At 39.4% G+C, this 19,089-nt stretch overlaps 1 protein-coding gene across 1 annotated transcript in view; it reads left to right on the top strand.

The window, feature by feature from the left end:
* The window catches only part of cacna2d3a (calcium channel, voltage-dependent, alpha 2/delta subunit 3a), a 413,801-nt gene that overhangs the window by 365,042 nt on the left and 29,670 nt on the right, over positions 1-19,089 (top strand). The window contains exons 32-34 of the mRNA XM_049485574.1: positions 8,566-8,641; positions 9,148-9,200; positions 11,453-11,508. Of these exons, the coding sequence (XP_049341531.1) occupies positions 8,566-8,641; positions 9,148-9,200; positions 11,453-11,508 (185 nt within the window). The remainder of the gene's footprint in view (positions 1-8,565; positions 8,642-9,147; positions 9,201-11,452; positions 11,509-19,089) is intronic.

The following is a 19,089-nucleotide window of genomic DNA, read 5'->3' as shown; positions in this document are numbered from 1 at the left end:
ATTCTACTTATCTGTAGTTTCTATTGACATTCATCTGTATCAAGAGAAGAGAAATTAATAATGTAGCTACAGTGGCATGCAAATGTTCATGTAGTCCTGACCGACAGTGACACATTTAGTGTGTTTTTTTAGCTAAACAAAGCTTCCGTATTGAATCAAACATGAAACACTGCATGCTCAACAAATTATAATGCAAAAATTAGTCTTTCATTACAAATAAAACAACAACAAAAAAAGCAAGCTTGGACAGCTTACAGAGTCAGTACTTGGTAACACCAGCTTTGGCAGAAATTACAGCTTACAGACACTTTTTCTGTAGCTGCTGAAAGTCTTTCAGTTCTTGAAGTTATTTTCTCTTTGCAGAAGAGTCCTGAGATATGTGTGGGTGGTACTGCATAGCTTATGTAAGGTTCACAATTTTTCTATAATGTATTCAACTCTAAGGGCCAGTCGAAAAGCTTGTGCAGGTCTGTAGGTGGTCCGTGGTGGATTTGAGGTATGTGTAGGATCAGAATCCTGTTGTAGAGGCCGTTGTCTTTTCAGCTCAATGATAGATCTACGCTTGATAGATACATAGGTAGGTAAAGGTAGATCCGCACATGCCCAAGCTGTACAGTTCACAAGGTGTTCTTTTCATAAAAATATAGTTATTTTATTTCCAAACATACATACTTACACCACATATTTTTTTGTTTATTTAAGCATTTAAGTTCAGTTCCAGGGAATAATCTGAAACGCTTCTAAATCCAGTGGACGTAAATGGTATAAAAGTTAGAAGTAAACTTCCAGGGATTTTAAGAAAAAAGTGAGCTCAAAAAACTGAACAAAATATGTATTGTACATTTTTTTTCATAAAGAAATATATTTTCGGAAAAAAAATATATTGTAAAAAAAAATAATTTAAAAAGATTTATATTTTTTTACAGAATCTCAATAGGATTAAGATCTGAGCTTTAAGATGAACATTCCAGAACTCCTCATTACAGTACTTTCATGCATTCATGTACTATAATATTTTGGCTTATTGTCTTGTTGCATGGCCCACCTCTAGTTCTAATCTAATCTACATTCCTAGTGGATTCTGTAATGAAGACCCCTTTTTTTATTTGTTCAAGCATGATACATCAAATGTATAATGAGGATTGGAATACAGACAAAGAAAAAAGAAAAAAGGGCAATGGTTAGTATGAGTTTGTGCGCATTTGTGCGATGCTCATTGCTATCTTACATCCCGCCAACAGTCTATTTTCATGCCTTCCACTTGTGCCGTTGAAATAGCATCTGACTTTGGTTGTCTGGAAATGGGACGTGTTCAGGTAAGTTACTGGTGTATTGCTATCTTGGTGGCACAACATACAGGTGCTCCACTGACTGATTAAAACCCTGACAATAGTCAACAATCAAGCGGTCAACAGTCATTACGCCAACCATAAACAGAATATAAAATAAAAGGACATCAATGTTCCCGTAAATTACCTGATCTCGCACCTTCACAGTGTGAACGTGCAGCTCAGTTCCCTTAGCTGAGTAGCGCAGAAGCTCTGCGCCATTAAAATAGCAATTTGGCGAAGTCAGAGCGCACCTTGATCTTAAAGGAAACGGCAAGTGACTTGCTGAGGCAAAAAAAAAAACACACACATGATTAACTAAGAGAATTAGTACATATCTTTTGTGTGTTTTGAGCTGCACAAGTTGTACTTTTCCCGTCATTATGATAGCAAAGACACACTGACATGCCCTAAATCAAGCTGCACAAGATCACTAAAATAGGGTCTGTAGACCTTTTCATGTCATTTCATGTGGTGGGTGTTAGTTATATTACCATATACAATATAGCCATTCAATGGTGCACATCCTGTTTAATAAGATTATGTGTTACTCTGGCTTAGATAAGGATCCATTCATGCACAATTCTGTCGTATTCAGGATTCATGTGTTTTTCAGAATGGGTTAAAAGCACTTAGATGTGCTTATATTGAGAACGATTTGAATGGAGGAGAGACACTGAATGAATATTCATATGCACTAATCCTGTAAATAAATCTGGCCATTAATATTAAGCCAACTGTTTATCTTTCTCTCTATCTATCTCTATATATCTCTCTCTCACACACAAACACACATAATACACATACACACACACACACACACACACTACACATGCATACACGCTTTTTTCAACACACACTCAGACATCTGGAGAATGGGGCCCTCTGCTGTGTGTTGTGGGACGGGAATAGCCAGGAGCGATGGGCAGTGACGCTATTAGCCATGATTAACTGAGGAATGTAAGGAGGAGGAGGAGGAGGAGGAGGAGGAGGAGTGAGTGAGTGAGTGGGGGGCAGTGGATGAGGATTTTCCATGCAGGGCTCTGCACTCACGTGACCAGATTACATCCTCAGCTCAAACACTGAGCCCTCAGCTCAAACACTGATCAAATACACTCACTCAGAACGAGAAAGATGATACAAAAAAGATACAAAAAATGTGCAAAAATCTGTTCTAAACTGCTCTATACACACAAATGCATTAATTCTAATGAGGCAATCTATTTACATTGTAGTGCTGCTTATTTCTGATTAATACATTACTCAGAATTGCTGTTAATAATCAACATGCTTGTTAAAAGACTTGTTTAGGATTCCTGCAGGTCCTTAAAAAGTCTTAAAATGTCTTGTGCATTAATATACATGTAATTAAGGTCTTAAATAGTCTTAAATTAACTGTAAATTTGCTGTAGGTATTACATTTTCAGACGGTGCATTTAATGCTGGTGGAAAAGCACATTAGCGGCAAGTTAGCTAACATACTAATGTTAACAGAAAGTTAGCTATATGACCGGGGAGAGAACTAAGGTTAGTGGAGAGCTAGCTAACATTAGTTGTGAGCTAGATAACAGTACTGGGGAGAGAACTAAGGTTAGCATGAGCTAGCTCACATACTAACATTAGCAGCAAGCTAACTAACATACTAACATTAGCGTCAAGTTAGCTACATTACCAGAGAGAGAACTAAGGTTAGAGGAGTGCTAGCTAACATACTAATCTAAGCAGCAAGCTAGCTAGCATACTAACGTAAGTGGTAAGTTAGCTATATTCCATAACGTTAGCAAAGTAAGGTTAGTGGAGAGATAGCTAATATTAGCACGAGCTAGCTAACATACTAACGTTAGCAGCAATTATGTAACATTAACATTAGCAGTGAGCTACCTAACATACTAATGTTAGAAGCATGCTAGCTAACATACTAATGTTAGCTGCAAGTTAGCTACATCACAGGGGAGAGAACTAAGGTTAGTGGAGAGCTAGCTAACATACTAACGTTAGCAGCAATTACATAAAGTTACCATATTAACGTTAGCAGCGAGCTAGCTAACATAATAATGTTAGCAGCAAGCTAACTAACATACTAACCTTAGCGGCAGGTTAGCTAACATACTAACATTAGCTGTAAACTTGCTTACCTACTACATTACCAGGGAGAGAATAAATTATTCTCTATTAAAAAAAAAATATGACTATTTTTAGATCTTAAATTATATTTATTGAGGTCTTACAAAGGTCTTTTAAAATGGTGCAAGAACCGTGTTGTTTCTTGCTGTTAAAAAAAGTGTACCATATTTTTTAGACTATCAGGTGCACCAGATTATAAAGTGCACTATCAATGAACGTCTTTTTTCTGGTCTGTTTTCAAACATAAGGCACACTGTAGTAAGAGTACATATTTCAAAGTCAAACGAGGATGTTAATCTACGCAGATTTCTCTCCTGAAAACCGTTTATTTGGGTGAGTAAAGCACTTCAGTTTATTTACAGTGAGCTAAGAATTCCAGTATTTTATCCAAGGGTGAGTGCTAGTCACTGTTAGCAGCGCTAACCAGCTTTGGTTAGCAATAATAAATGCCGCCCGATAGTGATAGATTAAGGAACCCTGAATGTTCAGGTAACCCAGGGCGCTATAAGCTAGCAGTTCGTCCCATGCAAACGTGCAGGATACAGTCTCTTATACTCACCTCTAAACGGCAAACAAACTAGCGCTTTGATTAGCAGCTAATGCTAATTCTGCTGCAATTAGTCTCAGCGCTTGAGAAACTTCACTGAAACTCCTCTATAACTCTGTACTTCAGAGGAGTGGCTTTACTGCTCTTAAATACCTGACTGGTTAAATTCATTTATAAAGTGCACTGGATTAAAAGGCGCATTGTCGATAGATGTATTCGCGAACTTTGCTGCTATTTTAACGGCACAAGCAAAGCACGTGCAAATAGACAGTTAGCGGGGTGTAATATAGCAATGAGAATTACAACGCGACTTGTTTAGGGTATAAGTTAGAGCCATAGAAACACTTGCATGTATTTACTGTGTTAAAAGGGAACAGGGAAAATGAAGAGGTAGTGATGAAGACAGTGTTTTTCAAAAATCTGTGTGTGTGTGTGTGTGTGTTGCGTCTCTGGGTGTGTCTAAAGCCCTGTGAGGTTGTTAATCTCCTCAGCTCTGAGGGATTAGGTGTAATATCATCTGCACTGTGTCTCACTCCTGCCTCTGCCGTTCTGCTTCCGCCAGGTCAGAACCTGTCCTCAGGCTGTGTACAGAGCGGTGTCAAACTCCAACAATCCAGACGCTGCCCACACACACACGTGCAGACACTCACACAAACACACACACACACCGCTCTGTGGACCCTCAAAGCCCCTAAATCCCCCTCACACACCTGCGCTGTCAGTCAAGACACAAATGCAGACACACAACACAGACGTTACCAGAAACATACTTACAGACCCACACTCTTCAAAAACTGCTCATAAATGATCCTTCAGTAAAGACACTGGCTTTTTATTCAAGATGACAACTCAACTATATTCATATTTAAGCATCCAAAGAGTTAAATATTATATATTAGATTATTCAAAGTAGCATATCTTGCTTTGATGACTTGCTTAGTTTTTTTTACATCTTGGTCAGCTTAATGAGGTAGAGTCACCTGGAATTCAGACTTTCAGTTAACAGCTGTGCTGAACTCATGAAGAGTTAAATACTTGAATTTCTTGCCTCTAATGCCCGGATCAGACTACACGATTTTAGCCCGATTTTGAGCCGATTTTGTCGGCACCGACACATTGTGTGCGTCGGATCCGAATTTCAGTGTCGCAAGCGACAAAGGTTCTGTGGCGCACCGATGTAAACACGGGAAAAGAAAGCAGGACGGTGCTCCTGCAGTTTTCTGAACCAGCGAAACATAAGAATAATCTATTAATCATCTATTAATCTACTTCATCCATGAGATATTCTGTTTACATGTACTGAAACCTAAGTAGCTCCATCTTTACCATATACCTTGAGTTCTCTCTGGAGTACAAAAGCATGTTCCATGTCCATTTGGGTCACCCAGGAATGAGCCCACATTCGCTTTTCCCTCTTTTTTTTGTTTTTCTGAGCACAAAAGCGCTTCCAACACGCAAAGTGCTTCTGTAGCCGTGATTGTCAGATTCTATGCTTCTCCCCTCTGCGATGACCTTTGAACTCAAGCGAGGACGTGGACGATGATTGATCGGTGACTAACGTGTAGTGTTGCCAGTCCCCCGAGAAGTACACAAAACAAAAATAATTGCTTAATCTGACATAGTGAACATTGTGAGGGACAAAAATGTCCTGTAGCCTGAGCTTGGCATTAATGTGTTTGAGAGCATCAGTTGTAAAGTTGTGAAGAGGTAGAGTTACATGTATACAGTGAATATAGTGATTTTTTTTAATGTTCTAATGCATATTATGGCAATAACTACTTAACTAAGTAAAGAAAAAATGATAAAAAAAAATATGAAGTTCAGTCAATATGAACAAGAAGAATTTCAAGAACTAATGATGAAACTGGCACTCATCAGGACCGCCCCAGGAAAGGAAGAGCAAGAGTTTCCTCTGTTGCACAGGATAAGTTCGTCAAAGTTACCAGCCTCAGAAACAACAAGTTAACAGAACAACAGATAAGAGCACCTAAGAGTTTTTTTGCATTATTTAACCCTTTTAAGTTACTACATGATTCATTATGTGTTCCTTTTTTTACTAATGAATTTTTATTGTTTCATTCATACAATAATAAATCAAACATCAAACTTGCGACAACAATAATTAACCCCTTTTAATGAATGCATTTAGCACACATTGCTTATACAGATGTGCAAATGCACACAGACAGCTTATCTAGTACTTGCAGAGACTTAGCATCAACAGAGTAGGACTCTCTGACTCTCAAATAAACCTAAACCAATTGACTCCATGCTTAATGTCTCTGTCAAGCATTAGAAGCAATAAACAAACATACTGTTAAAACTAAGATGAAATAATAAATAAGAGATATGAAATAAATTCAGTAATACCTATAAATAATATGTGTCAGAGTTTTATCAGTCATAAAATATTTAAGCGTCATACATAAATACATTAAATTTTACTCTCATACAAAATACAGTTACACTCCTAAGCCATCTCACTGCCCGTCCCTCGCCTGGAGGCTGAATTATCAGAGGATATCCTCTCTGCTCTAGAGGTCTGAGCAGGACCAATTTTTAATCCCACTCCCACCCAGCCCTGCTAGAACTGTCCCGCTCCCACCCATTCCTGTCAAAAATCAGCAAAAACTGTCCTACTCCTCGTCTGCAGTCCCACCTACTTTACAAATAAATCATTTTCTTTTAAAATAAAAAGAATAGTAAAAAGTAAATGATCTCTATAAGCATGAACCTACATATACAAACGTCATTATTATCTACTGTTATTGGTTGATTTATTCTAAAAAATGTCAGTTTACTCAGAGCACATTTTCACTTTCATCATAATAACTAGAAAAACACACAGAAATCTGTAACTATTAGAAATATAAATATTTTCTTTAGAGAAATTACAGATGAAGCCAGAGATTGGTGAGTACTGTTTCCTACACCTTTAAAAGACGCTTGGAAACTAAAGAAAACTGGTGCAGGAAGAGTCATGTCTGGCTGTCACACCTGGCAACAGCTTTAGCCTTTAGCTCAGCTTAACACCATTAAACTAAGTCTAAACTAGGAGAAAATAAAAAATGAAATGAAAAAAGTATAAACAATAGGGGTGCTCTAAACTTTTGATCAGTTTACAGGTGTACTTTTTTAACAGGAGTTATCATTCATTATTATATACAATTATTATGTAAAACAAATGAGCCTATATTATACATGTGTAAAATTATTCAGATGTTATACTGTGTCAGAACACAGTGCCAAATCTATATTTATCCAAGGTGTTTGTGAGGTGAGGTGATGCGAGTGAGTCATGTTTTTTTTTTTTTTTTTCACTTTTTCTCTTCTTTATAATAGTTGTGTCTTATATGTTGTGTTGTTAATGTACTATGTTGTAATGGAGCTACTGTTTTTTATGCAAAACAAATTGAATGTACTGAATCATACATTTAAATTCTTAAGCCAGCTCACTGACACAATGCTTTCTTTCTTTCTTGTTCATTGGTTTTGTTCTTACAAGTTTTTGTTTCCTTCGTTTTTTTTTTTATCTCTTTCTCTCCTTTCGTATACTGCATATCTAATCGTATACTGCATAATTATCAGTTTTGAAATCAGATGATAAGATATGTTTTGTTTTCTGTGTCTGATGCACTCTGATAATAATAATAATAATAATAATAATAATAATAATAATAATAATAATAATAATAATAATAATAATAATAATAGCTTTTCATACATGAATACATCTCAAAGTGCTTTACAGACCAGACCATGAACATTTAAAAAAAAATCATGGATTATTACAATTATTAAAACATCGGCAATCATCGTAAAAATATACAAATATAAATAGAGAACAGGTGTAATAAGATTACTTTTTCTCCTACAATACATAACCCTGGCAGATGTGCAATAGAGCTTTTTGGAAGAGCAACAATCTAATCTCGAAGTAATAAATGCATAAACAAGCTTCTCACTATGTGTTGGAGAGAGAATGTCCCGAACCTTAGCAATGTTTCGAAGATGGAAGTAAGCTGTCTTTCATGTAGCCATGATGTGTGATTTAAAACTGAGCTCCTTATCAAAAATAACACCTACATTCTTAACACATTTTCTTGCCCTCAAATGCATGCTATTTAAATAAACCTGACCTAAGAAATTTATTACATTATCAAAAGATTTGATAAGATTTAATCTCAGACGGTCTGTGTTCTGATTATGATTTTTCTAGACTGTGAATACACACACACACAAACACTCTCTCTTTAATTGTAATTTGGTGGGTGTATCAGTGGCACAAGCAAAATGAGCAATTTGGAAGATTAGGCTGGCATCTGAAGGGTAGCGTACTGTATTATGTAACTGTTTCAGCTTGTGTTTCAGTGCAACCACTTATTAGAGAACCCCGCCCCCTTTCTCTGTCCTTTTATATTTAGACCCTTATGCAATTCCTTAATAAAATATATTGAAATTCAAGTTCAAGCCTCTTTTTCTCTTTCTCTTTTCTCTCTCTATTTCTCTTTTCTCTCTTTTTCTCTTTTCTGTCTCTTTCTCTTTCTCCCTATGTCTCTGAATCAGGGTGACTCTGTATGACTATCAGGCCATCTGCAGGATTTACGCAGAGAGCAGCGACGGCTCAAGCAGGCTGTTAGACGTGAGTATAAACATAAATTAATCCAACTTAATAAATATATAAAAATGTATAATAATAATGCACATGGATGCAGTAATGTTATCATATTGCAGAATGTTATAATGGAGTGAATGTGTCTCATGTGCCTCATCTCTGCACACTCACAGAGTTAATTCTCTCTATCTCACTCTTCCTCCCTGTGTTTTGTTCATCTCTATCACTCTCTCTCTCTCTTCTCCATTCTCTCACACTTTTTACATCCCTCTCTCTCGGGTGGTCTACCCACTCAGTGATGAGGGGAAGCCACATCCGTGGAGCGGCGTAAAAAACCTCCACCACCCTGCTTGTGTGTGTGTGTGTGTGCATGTGCATCAGTGTGCAGCACACACCCTTCATTTCTAATACGCCCTCAGTGTTTTTCTGCGTCTCTCAGTATCTGTGTGGCCGCGTGAGCCTCACGCTGGTCTTGTTGTTGTTGACTGTTGTCTGTTTGTTTTCTGATTGATGGCTTTTCCTCCTCCCTGCAGCCGTACTTCGCCTTCTACGCAACCGTCAAGTGGCTGCTGACCGAGCTTGTCATGTAAGAAACCGACTGTGTTTTTTTTTTTTTTTTCTCAGACCTCTCGTTAGTCTGGTGATATATGCACGAGGCTTTGGCAGCAGCGTCTTCCAAAACTTCATAAATTAACATAAGCCTGATGGAGCTTAGCTGGGGGAATCCCAGAATGCCTCTATAAACCTGATGCCATTGCAGAGCTTACACCATCGGTTACTCCTGGGTGGGCTGACATCATGGTGCTGACATTGGTTACATTGTTGTTGTTTTTGTTGTTTAGCGATGTGTTGCTTAACTGTGGTGTTGATTGCAGAAATTGTCAGGAAAAAAAATATATATATAACCCCGAGTCAGAAAATGTTACTGACAGTGTGAACCCAAAAAATTAATTAATGAATGAAGTTACACCTATGTAGCGCCTTTCAATAAACCCAAAGACTCTTTATATTTTACACGTTTTACACACAACCATTTATACTCAGAACTCCTCCACACACCAGTGAGATGCGGCTGTCAATCATGCACAGCATACTCTCAACCAGAAACAACGTCCACCTGGAGGACTGCATCAGGCACTACACCATTTACCCAGCACAGAGTGCCAATTTGGAGTATTACATTTTTCTGGGTACCATTAGAGTCCCCAATTTATCTCATGTTTTATCCATGTTTTTGTATTGTGGGCGGAAACTGAAAGAAGCCCATGCAGGCAGGCACAGGGAGAACGTGCAAACTCCACCCAGATAGGGACTTGAACCCAAGACCCCAGCCCTAGGAGGTGAATGTGGCAACCAATGAGCCACCATGCCGCCCCCAAGATATTTTATGTTTATTTTGTTCTCATTTACTTGTGTTAATTCCCTCCGTGAGGTAAAAATAATCTAAATAATGATACAAAGCTGTATCCACGAAAGGCTGAGTCTTTAAGCAGCGAAGATGGGCAGAGGATAGTTTGTAACGAATGTGTGAGAAAAGTATTGAAATGTTTCAAGAGCAGTGTTCCACAACCAAAGAAGGTCTGGAAGAATTTGTTTATGTATGTATCACTATAATCGACAATGTTGATTATACAAATTGACCCACTACAACCAGCACTACACAAAAAACTGGTGACAGAAACACAATGAGAAAAAGATAATGGTCTCACTCATACTCAACTCAGCCTGCCTCTCCAGAAGTGCCCTTTTAAGTCACAACAGATTACTAGTGCATCTGAAAAAAATTTAATATCAGTGAAAAGTTGCTTAATTTCAGTAATTCATTTCAAAATGTGAAACTCGTATATTATATAGAAGTATTACACACAGAGTGATCTATTTTAAGCGTTTATTTATTTTATTGTTGATGATTGTGGCTTACAGCCAATGAAAACCCAAAAACCAGTGTCCCATAAAATTTGAATATTATATTTAAAGATCAATTGGTATTTTTGGCAGTGTGCCAAGTCCTGCTGGAAAATGAAATCTGCATCTCCATAAATGTTGGAGTGCTGTAAGATTTTGTGGAAAAACACTGCACTGACTTTAGACTTAATAATAAAACACAGTGGATCAACACCAGCAGATGACATGACTCTCCAAACCATCACTGATCATCAGTAAATTTTACATTTCATTTGTAAATGAAGAGATCAGAGTCTGGAGGAAGAGTGGAGAGACACACAGTCCAAACTGCTTGAGGTCTAGTGTGAAGTTTCTACAATCAGTGATGGTTTGGAGAGACATGTCATCTGCTGCAACTTTACTGCACTAAACAGAAAGTAACTTTACCATGTCTCAAATTGGCATTGAATCTGGGGTGAACAATCACACCGTGAAAACAGGTATTAGGGTCAGAAAAATTAGTATTCTAGGTCTGTTCCTGTCTGTAGTCCTGACCTACCTAAGAGAAAGTGTGAACTGAAGTGACAAATGCAACTAAGATGACCACATACTGTTGCACATTCATCGTTTGGTATCCTCTTTGCTAAAACTAATAACTTTTAGTGTTGCAAAATGGAAAACCATTTTTAAATATTTTACTGTCCCAACTTCAGGAATGGATGTGTATTAACAAGTGAGTTAAAATAATGCAGACCACTAAAAACTGTTTTTTAAATATCCTTTTATTTATCTTCTCTCCTAACTTTTTTCTGATTTGGAGTTGTAGCAATATTTGAATTAAATGTTGTTAGTGTGATTATAGTTTTGAGTCTAAAGTCACATTTCACACTGTTGTTCATTTAGTTATTTCCTTATTTTTCTTAATTGTTACCTGTGACTTTCTTGTCTCCACAGATTTTTGCTGGAGTTTAATCTGTACGGCTGGTGGTACTCTGACTTCACTGTTAAGGGTATGTTTCAGTGTTTTTGTGTGTGTGTGTGTGTGTGTGTGTGTGTTGATAATTATTAATTAATTATATAATAATAATTCATTAGGTAGCTGTTCATTACGCTTTACTATAGCTGCCATTCAGTAATTGATTAAGTACTTAACCATTAGTAATTGACTACACTGAGTAATTTTCTCATCATCTGGGTATTAAAAGTTACTTATTACAATGTAGTTTGTACAGATATGTACAACAAAATAGTGTCTGTTAGGATGAATGTAAACGTATAAAGTGTCAGATTTGCAGTTAATTAAACAAAACATATGTGTATATCATCTATGCATCTATCGTGCACCTTCACAGCATGAACAAACAGGTCAGTATCCTCTGCTGAAATGCGTTGGAAATATTCAGGCTGTTAAAATAGCAATCCGCCAAAGTCAGAGCTCACCTGCTTCTTAAAGCGAATAGCAAGTGATGCGCTGCTTGTTTTATTTCACCTTATGACTATTAATTAAGAGAATTAGTTGATGTGGGATACTTTTCCCGTCGTTATGATAGCAAAGACACACTGAAAATGTAATCCTTGAGCATAGTACCAGTACCAGTATGCATAACTTCAATAAAAAAACAATGCTTTTAGATGTTTTTAGTGATTCCTACAGCCGATGCTTCGCATTTTAGTGAATACACACAGCTGCCTTCATCCTGAGTGAAGGAGAGCCAGTCAGTCAGTCACAGCCGGTCCATGTGTGAGTGAGGTCAGGGTAAATGGAGAAGTAGGGAAGCTCTCTTTCAGATCAGAGAGTAGAGAGCAGTGAGCACACTCGCTAAACACTGACATAAGTTTAATATTTATGGTGCTCATGAGCCTTAAATTATGCTGAAATAGGTCTGTATGCAAGTTATTTTGGAACCACTAAAATATACTTAATTACTACTTGTTTGGACTTAAAATAATATAAATGTGCACTGAATTTATACTGAGTATACTAGTCATATGTTATTTTCACCACTCTATATCGTAATTAATGTATAATTGTATTTAGCTGTCCAACTGAACATTAAAACATTAAAAGCGTAGATTTCACATCACATTTATTTTGAGGATTGATATACATAAACTGGTAAAAACAGGCATTAACTGTTAAAAGGTATTTTACCTAAACTAAACTAAACCAACTAAAGTCAACTTTTAAAATATAGTTTTAAATATAGTTTTAGCTTTATAACACATGTAATGTTTACCAGCACAGTTTAATTAGTATGAGCAACAAAAAAATATGTTTTGTTAGCAAATATCACTGTAATACAGTTTTATTGCAGAAATATATATATATATATATATATATTAGTATTAAGTACATCACCAGTACAAACTTAGCACAGACAAATAAATATAATTAGATTAGCACAGCATCTTATACTCTCACTATACATACTGCGTCACTGTCAATGTGACTGTCCGTACACATACACACACACACACACACACACATGCCCACATAAACTCAAACAAATGTATCCAGAGTCAATTATCACTTACTGCCTTCTTGTTTTTTTATTTTTTTATCTCCATCACTTCATGATTTCTGAAGGTTTATATTTTGCCGGCTGCAGGAATGATGAACCTGGCTGATTGGCTACTGTCAGTAACTAGTGGGAGGGGCCTCCTTGAGGGGGAATCTGATAACTGTTCTGTTATACTTTTCTGGGTTCTCAAACAGTTTGTCATTGCATTTAATTCATAAATAAAATTGAGCTTGTTTCCCGCAGCGTTCCAATTCACTAGCCAGGGCAGCGGTCTGCACAGATCTGATTGGCCGAGGAGAGTGTTTGAAGATTTTACACCACGCTTGATTGGTCTGCAAGTTTACTGTGCCGCAGAGCGCGTATACCGCAAAGACAAGAAAAGTTCCGGTGCTTTAAATGAACACTGTCAAAATTAAATTCTTCTCAGTAGTTTACTGGTTTGGGTCCGGATCCGAACCCGGACCGCAGTCCGAATATATGTGATCCCTGGCCTAGACCATATACACGGTTCTGTTTTATAAACCACTCCTTGCTGCCCTGCAGAGAACAACAGGTTCAATGTTCAGATTTACAGTGTTAAATTCTTTATTTTATATTTTTTATAAAAACAAGTATTTATGTTAAGTGAAATCAAGAAAGACCATATTTTATTTTTTATAAAAAAAAATTATGTTAAGTTAATTCAGGAGAAATGGCCTTATATTTTTATAAAAATATATATTTTTTCAGGAAATAGTTCAACTTTAAATGTCTCGAGATACACTGTTGCTGTGAAAAATGCATTTTCCAATAAAGGGAGTATTGGCAAAACTGGTTATAATGTTTATGTTAAGGCGGCGGGAGGTGGTGTCTGCAGCTGCTGAAAGTAACTAATAAAGACTACTTCCGGCGCCGACGCGAGTGGCTGCCTGTTCCAGTAGCTCCGTCTCTTTGTGTGTTTTTCTGAGTTTTTTTACGTTTATTTATCGTCTCTGTGCTACTACACACGTCTAGTGTGCATCTTATTTATATCCTAAGGATATTTTTGGTGTAAATATGCGGGGCAGCGAGGAATACCGTGTTTATTCCCGGGAAGAACTGCTAGCCCTCCGACCCGCGGGACGTGGGGGCATTGTCCACACAATACCGGATGATCTGAGAAGGAGGTACCGAGGTTGCAGGGCCGGCGCTATGCTAAAGGCTAAGCTAAAGGCTAAGAAGTCGGAGCAGCGCTGGAGGTACAAACCCTCAGTTCCGTCGGTGGTTATGGGGAATGTTAACTCACTGACCAACAAAACCGACGAGCTAGCCTGTCTGGTGAAGAATCAGAAGCTCTACAGGGAGTGTAGCATGCTGTGTTTCACCGAGACCTGGCTCACCCCCGACACGCCGGATGCTAACGTGCAGCTACCCGGCTTTTCTTCAGTGAGGGCGGACAGGGACCCGGTGCTTTGCGGGAAGCGGAAAGGTGGAGGAATCGCGCTGTTTATTAACAACAGATGGTGCAACCCTGGACATGTGTACGTGAAGGAGGTGATCTGCTGTCGGGATATTGAACTGTTAGCGGTGAGTCTCCGACCTTATTACATGCCGCGGGAGCTCTCTCACGCGATCCTCGTGTGTGTTTACATCCAGCCGAGAGCGGACGTGCAGGCGGCGTGTGACGTCATCCACTCCACCGTCGCAGCGCTGCAGACACAGCACCCTGACGCCTTCTATGTGATCACTGGTGACTTTAATCACGTAACGCTGGACTCTACCCTGCCTGCCTTTTTCCAGTTTGTGGACTGTCCCACCAGGAAAAACAGGACCATAGACTTGCTGTATGCTAATGTGAAGGATGCATACAGGGCTATTCCACTACCACCGCTGGGGAAATCAGATCACAATCTGGTGTTCCTGCAGCCTCAGTACAAACCACTGGTACTGAGGCAGCCCACTACCACACGCTCATTCAGAGTCTGGTCTCCTGAAGCAGAAGAAGCCCTAAGGGACTGCTATGACACCACTGACTGGAGCGTGCTGCTGCACCCACATGGTGAGGACATTGAGGGGGTGACTCACTGTGTTACGGACTACTTGAATTTCTGTATGGATGTTGCTGTTCCCACAAAGACTGTACGCTGCTTTCCAAACAACAAACCCTGGATTACCAGCTCCGTCAAGGACCTCCTCAACCAAAAGAAGAGGGCGTTCAAAGACGGAAACTTGGTAGAGCTGAAGCGCGTACAGGGGGAACTCAAGGTACGTCTTAAAGAGGCCAAGGAGTCTTACAGGAAGAAGGTGGAAAGAAAGCTGCAAGACAACAACATGAAGGAAGTCTGGGGTGCAATGAAAACCATCACTGGGTGCAAGAACAACAACGGCAACCCAGTAGATGGCGGTGTGGACAGAGCAAACCAGTTCAACAACTTTTACAACAGGTTTGACTGTCCTGCTCCTGCTGCCCCCTCCTCCTACCCTCCTGCAGCATCACCAACATCTTCTCCATCTCTACCATCACCACCACCATCTCCATCACCTTCAACTCCAACTCCACCATCTTCATCACCACCACCATTACCCTCACCTCCATCTTCATCAACATCATCACCGTCATCATCATCACCACCACCACCACCCTCACCTCCATCATCATCTTCATCACCATCAGCACAATCACCCTCACCTCTACCATCTTCATCAGCACCATCATCACCCTCACCTCCACCATCTTCATCATCACCACCATCAACACTATCAACTGGCAGACAAATCATCTCCTCCAGTCCACCAACCTTTACTGCTGACCAGGTCAGGAGACAGCTGAGGAGACTTCACCCCAGGAAGGCAGCTGGCCCGGACAGAGTGTGCCCCAGAATGCTCAAGGCATGTGCTGTTCAACTGGGTGAGCCCCTCCAACATGTTTTTAACCTCAGTCTGCGTCTAGGGAGAGTTCCTGCCACGTGGAAGACAACCTGTCTCATTCCTGTTCCCAAGAAGGCACACCCGAAGGAGCTGAATGACTACAGGCCTGTTGCTTTGACATCTCATGTGATGAAGACCATGGAGCGACTGCTGCTGGACCAACTCAGACCTCAGGTCCACCATGCTGAGGACCCACTGCAGTTTGCGTACCGGGAAAAGGTGGGAGTGGAAGATGCCATCCTCTATCTCCTGCACAGAGCTCACTCTCATCTGGACAAGGGGGGAGGTGCTGTGAGGGTCATGTTCTTCGACTTCTCCAGTGCCTTCAACACCATCCAGCCCCTACTACTGAGAGACAAGCTGATGGAGATGGAGGTGGATATGCACCTGGTCACCTGGATCACTGACTACCTTACTGGGAGACCACAACATGTCAGGATCAGGGACTGCTCCTCTGACACAGTGATCAGCAGCACAGGAGCACCACAGGGGACTGTTCTCTCTCCAGTCCTGTTCACACTGTACACATCAGACTTCAAATACCACTCGGAGTCATGCCACATGCAGAAGTTCTCTGACGACACTGCAATCGTGGGGTGTGTGCGTAATGGTGATGAGAGGGAGTACAGAACCCTGGTTGAGGATTTTGTGGTGTGGTGCAAGATGAACCATCTGCAGCTGAACATCGCCAAAACCAAGGAGATGTGCATAGACTTCAGGAGGTCCAGGCCCTCGGCTCAGCGGCCAATCTCCATCGAGGGGGTCGACGTGGAGGTGGTCAAATCCTACAAATACCTTGGTGTGCACCTGGACGACAGGCTGGACTGGTCAGTGAACACTGACTCCCTCTACAGGAAGGCTCAGAGCAGACTGTACTTCCTCAGAAGGCTCAGGGCTTTCAACATCTGCCAGAAACTCCTCCTGATGTTCTACGAGTCTGTGGTAGCCAGCGTCCTCTTTTACACTGTTGTGTGTTGGGGAGGCAGCATCAGCAAGAGGGATGCTGGACGACTGGACAGGCTGGTGAGGAAAGCTGGTTCTGTGCTGGGATTAGAGCTGGAGTCCTTAACACCACTGGCAGAGAGGAGAGCCCTCAGTAAGCTGCTGAACATCATGGACAATGTTCACCACCCTCTGCACAGCACCATCACCAGGCAGAGGAGCTCATTCAGCGGCAGACTGCTGTCCCAGTCCTGCTCCACAGACAGACTCCGAAAGTCTTTTGTTCCTCAGGCCATAAGACTGTTCAACTCCTCTCAGCACAGCAAACTAAAGACTCTGTGAAACTTTTTCATTCCGGCCACTCTGGCCACACCATGGACACACCCCCAGCTATGGACACACTCTCAGACTTGCTGATGCCTAGAACACACTCTCAGACTTGCTGATGCCTAGAACACTTTTTATAGTTCTACCATATTTTGCACTAGTAGTTCATTCACTAGTTAATTCATCTACTGTTTACGTATCTTTTGCACTGTTTACGTATCTTTTGCACTGCTTAATTTAATTTAAATTATTATATAACTGTATTTGCACTTTCTGTTTGGCTGACATCAGTTATCCTCACATTATGCACATCAACTGGTGTTCACTGTCTATTGTGTTCAACTGCACTACCTCCATTCTCCATCTCCATTACACACACACACACGAAGACTGTACATTTACACTGTATATTCTATTTCTTATTTGATTGTATTTATATGTATCTTTATATTTTATATTTTATCTTTTTTAACTTTGTGTATTGTGTAACCTGCTGCTGGATGCCAAGAATTTCCCCCCGGGGATCAATAAAGTATCTATCTATCTATCTATCTATCTATCTATCTATCTATCTATCTATCTATCTATCTATCTATCTATCTATCTATCTATCTATCTATCTATCTATCTATCTATCTATCTATCTATCTATCTATCTATCTATCTATCTATCTATCTATCTATCTATCTATCTATCTATCTATCTATCTATCTATCTATCTATCTATCTATCTATCTCTATCTAAAGTAACTTGTAAAGTAACTTAGTTACTTTTAAAATCAAGTAATCTATAAAGTAACTAAGTTACTTTTTAAAGGAGTAATCAGTAATCAGATTACTTTTTCAAAGTAACTATACCATCACTGCACACAAAGGTCTGGGCTGATTCAGCTCATTATAAGTTTAGAAATAAATACACTTACAGGAAATTCAAAGGGACAGCAATGCCAAACACGGTTTACCTCAAATGACCTGTACAAGTATACATTATACATACAGTGTGTGTGTGTGTGTGTGTGTGGCTCTGGTGGCTATTGAGCGAGACACTTTATGATCTGTGAAAAGTGTGTTTTAGAAGCAATATCCGCTCTTAATAACACAGACATGGTTCTGCCAGGCTGAGGCACTTTAAGCCGTAACTTATTTCAAAGCGTGTTCATCAGGTTCTGTCTTTACAGTCAGTGAACCAGAGACAGTCCAATCTCAGTAAATCCTACACAACCTGGCTGTGGGCTTTCCTATAACATACCACTGTTATAAATTCTGTAAATCCCATGTAGTTTCTACTCTGACTCACTCATGCACATGCACACACACCCACACACACACACAAACCATAGGCTGCAGTAAAACACGTTTTTTTTTACCCATGATCCAGAAGTCATAACTCAGTTTAAAGGAGAACAAAAGACTATATTTGATTGGAAGAGAAGTTGGACTGTTACTTTTGCTCTGTTTCTATGGGTTATTGTCAGAGGATCAGAATACTGTGAAAGTTTGGTCCTCAAAACATATAAAAGGACTCAGACTTAGACCGCACTTTATTGTAAGTGTAGTTTTATCGTATTGTTATTTTTCTTGAGCCGCCCGAGACCTTATCCCATTCCCATAGACTAGTACAATCACTTACGACGTGCCACAGACATAATACAATACAAGACAAAACAATATATTACTACTGTAGAGTTATTATACTATTTTATTGTTCTTAATGTGATTGGGTGCTGCAGTATGTGATCAATCTATCTACACACAACATAACACAGTAAACATAATACTCTTTAAAAACACAAAAAATAATCATAAAAAATAGACTACACACATATATTATATATATATTACAGCTCAGTCATTTTTTATTTTTATTTTATTTAAATTTTTTGGCATACATGTGTCTGTCTGGTCATGACAAG

Source organism: Astyanax mexicanus, chromosome 12, assembly GCF_023375975.1.
Source record: "Astyanax mexicanus isolate ESR-SI-001 chromosome 12, AstMex3_surface, whole genome shotgun sequence".
Lineage (NCBI taxonomy): Eukaryota > Metazoa > Chordata > Actinopteri > Characiformes > Acestrorhamphidae > Astyanax > Astyanax mexicanus.
This window is presented reverse-complemented; position numbering and strand designations above follow the sequence as displayed.